The sequence below is a fragment of the Aplysia californica genome, unplaced genomic scaffold (assembly GCF_000002075.1).
Source record: "Aplysia californica isolate F4 #8 unplaced genomic scaffold, AplCal3.0 scaffold00690, whole genome shotgun sequence".
In the NCBI taxonomy this organism is placed as follows: domain Eukaryota; kingdom Metazoa; phylum Mollusca; class Gastropoda; order Aplysiida; family Aplysiidae; genus Aplysia; species Aplysia californica.
In genome coordinates this window covers 90,022-92,699 of record NW_004797960.1, presented here as the reverse complement: position 1 = coordinate 92,699, position 2,678 = coordinate 90,022, and the positions used below count along the sequence as shown (strand labels likewise).

General features: G+C 47.8%; 1 protein-coding gene across 1 annotated transcript in view; it reads left to right on the top strand.

The window, feature by feature from the left end:
• The window catches only part of LOC101859438 (annexin A11), a gene marked incomplete in the record, with an annotated part of 37,740 nt that overhangs the window by 29,941 nt on the left and 5,121 nt on the right, over positions 1-2,678 (top strand). Inside the window, 3 exon segments of the mRNA XM_035972426.1 lie at positions 145-292; positions 1,275-1,452; positions 1,948-2,060. Coding sequence (XP_035828319.1) covers positions 145-292; positions 1,275-1,452; positions 1,948-2,060 — 439 coding nt within the window.

The following is a 2,678-nucleotide window of genomic DNA, read 5'->3' as shown; positions in this document are numbered from 1 at the left end:
CAAGTGCCCTAAAACGCTCACTAAAACTGAGAGTAAAATAAACTGTATAAAGATATATAACCTATTTGTGTGGAAAGTGCCCTAAGACGGCTAAGACCCTGACCCCCCCCCCCCCCCCCTCCCCCGTGATGTGCCATGCGCAGTGTTCAAGCGCGACCTAGAGCGGGAGATCCAGTCGGACACCAGCGGCCACTTCCGTCGTCTGCTCACCTCTCTGGTCACAGGCAACAGGGAGGAGCGGCCCACGCCTGACCTTGAACTGGCCAAGAAGGAGGCGCAGGAGCTGCTACAGGTGAACAGGTGTAGGCTTAGGCTTAGTGCACTTGACTAAGTCGTATGTAGTTGTAGATGTAGAAAATATGTGTACAGACTTACTGTTATTACTAATGTATTTGTAAATATTGAACAAAAAAATGTAAATTTTCACTTTTCAAGGACTCTTGAGCTATGGAGGCCACTAAACTTTGGCGGCCCTTATCTCGCTAATTTTACTTCTGAAACCAGGCGACCCCACCTCCTTCAATCGCAAATATCTTGACTTCTATTCAACATAGATGGATATTTTTTTACCTAAAGCAAGGTAAATGAACATGCTTTGAGATGATACCAATGACCCCCATACGTCCAAAAATTGACGTCCGCCTGATTCCACCGCGTCGTGACACATAATGGACAACTATGTGTAAGACTCATCCATACCTAGGACAGACAGAGCTTACAGCGAGCAGTCTCTTCGTCTCTGGCTCATCATGTGATGAATCGTCTCACCCATGAGTCTACGTCTGCTGTCTCCGTGTCACCCCTCCCCCCCCCCCCACCAGGGCAGTGCCAATGACTGAAGTGTCTTCAGGCCATTCCCAAAGGGGGGGGGGGGGAGGGGGGATATTAACATGTTCTTATCTTATGCACTGTAGAATTGTAAATGAGCTGATTTATCAATGTCATGCTTATACTGTGCCGGAACAACATAGGGGGAACTTGCTTTTTCTTTCCTCATCCTTGCTATCGTCATTTTTCCTCAACTTCTTTTGTATGTTTGTCACTCTCTTGTGAACTGCTATTTCCGGGGTGCCTTGATAGTCGAAGCAGACTTTGTGCTGTTGAGGCTAGAGAGGTGAGCAGACTAAGCCTGATTCCCCGTTTGGACTTCTCTGTTGACATCCACCCCTGGTGCTCATATGACCTTATGAAGTTGCGAGCACTGTAAAACCTCTACACTCTACTAAACTAAAACGACTACTGTCTCTGTGTCCCCCCCCCCCCCCCCGAACCAGGCAGGGGAGAAGAAGCTAGGCACAGACGAGTCAGTGTTTAACCGCATCCTGTGTCTGCGGAGCACTGTCCAGCTGAGGGAGACCTTCAGCCAGTACCAGGCCATCAGCGGCAAGGACATCGAGAAGGCGATACAGTCGGAGATGAGTGGGAACCTGGAGCTGGGATGTCTGGCTATTGGTGAGTGGGTGGTGGGTGAGTGATTGGCAGGTGCTCTGGTCTGGATTGCTCCTTCTTTCCTATCAAACATCTATCGTCCTTATCTCTCCTCCTTCTTTCCTATCAAACATCTGTTGTCCTTATGTCTCCTCCTTCTTTCCCATCAAACATTTATCGTCCTTATCTCTCCTCTTTCTTTCCTATCGAACATCTTTTGTCCTTATCTCTCCTCCTTCTTTCCTATCAAACGTCTATCATCCTTACCTCTCCTCCTTTTTTATATATTCTACTCTCTTGTAACACCCCTAATTTTCAGCACTTGTTTGACCTAATTGTGTTGCAAGTACCGTGAAACCAAACAAAAACAACTCACTGTCCTTCTGTTGTTTCTGTCTGTCGTTCTGACTTGTCCCCACCACTGCATGGTCGTTGTTGTGTCGATGTTTGCTTCTCTCTCATCCATCAAACCGACATCTGTCCAACCCCGCTCTGACCGCCCACTCGTCCCTCCCTCAGTGAAAGCTGCCAAGAACACACCAGCTTTCTTCGCTGAGCGCCTCCACAACAGCATGAAGGGCGCCGGGACCAAGGACAGCGCTCTCATTCGCCAGATTGTCTCTCGCAGTGAGGTTAGTGGCCCCCCGCTTCTCCGTCAAACTATTTTTGTTGTTGTCATTGACCGGACCACCTCGATAAGCTATAAAATCTAGCAACACCCCCCCCCCCCCCCCCCCCCCGTCATTTTCCTCTATTTCTTTTGTATGTTTTTCACTCTCTAGTGACCCGCTATTTCCGGGGTGCCTTTTTAGTCGAAGCTGACTTTGTGCTGTTGAGACTAGAGAGGTGAGCTGAGTAAGCCTGATTCCCGGTTTGAACTTCTCTCTGTTGACATCCACCCCTTGGCGCTCATATGACCTTATGCAATTGCGAGCACCGTAAAACCTTACTAAAACAGACCTTATGCAATTGCGAGCACCGTAAAGCCTTACTAAAACAAACAAGATCTAGCAACAGACCATTTTGCCAGTGACCGGACCACCTCAGTAAGCTAGTAGCTGCAGGCAGTTTGGTGAAACGTTCACAGTTCTCTCAAATGTTTTGGAATACTTTCATTTGAAAGTCCTTGCTTTAACTCATTCGCTATGTTCTACAAAACATTTGCAGTAAAACTTCAAAGAACTCAATGGACACCATCCAAAACCAAGCTCTTCGTCTTATCTCTGGCGGAATGAGATCCTCACCGACTG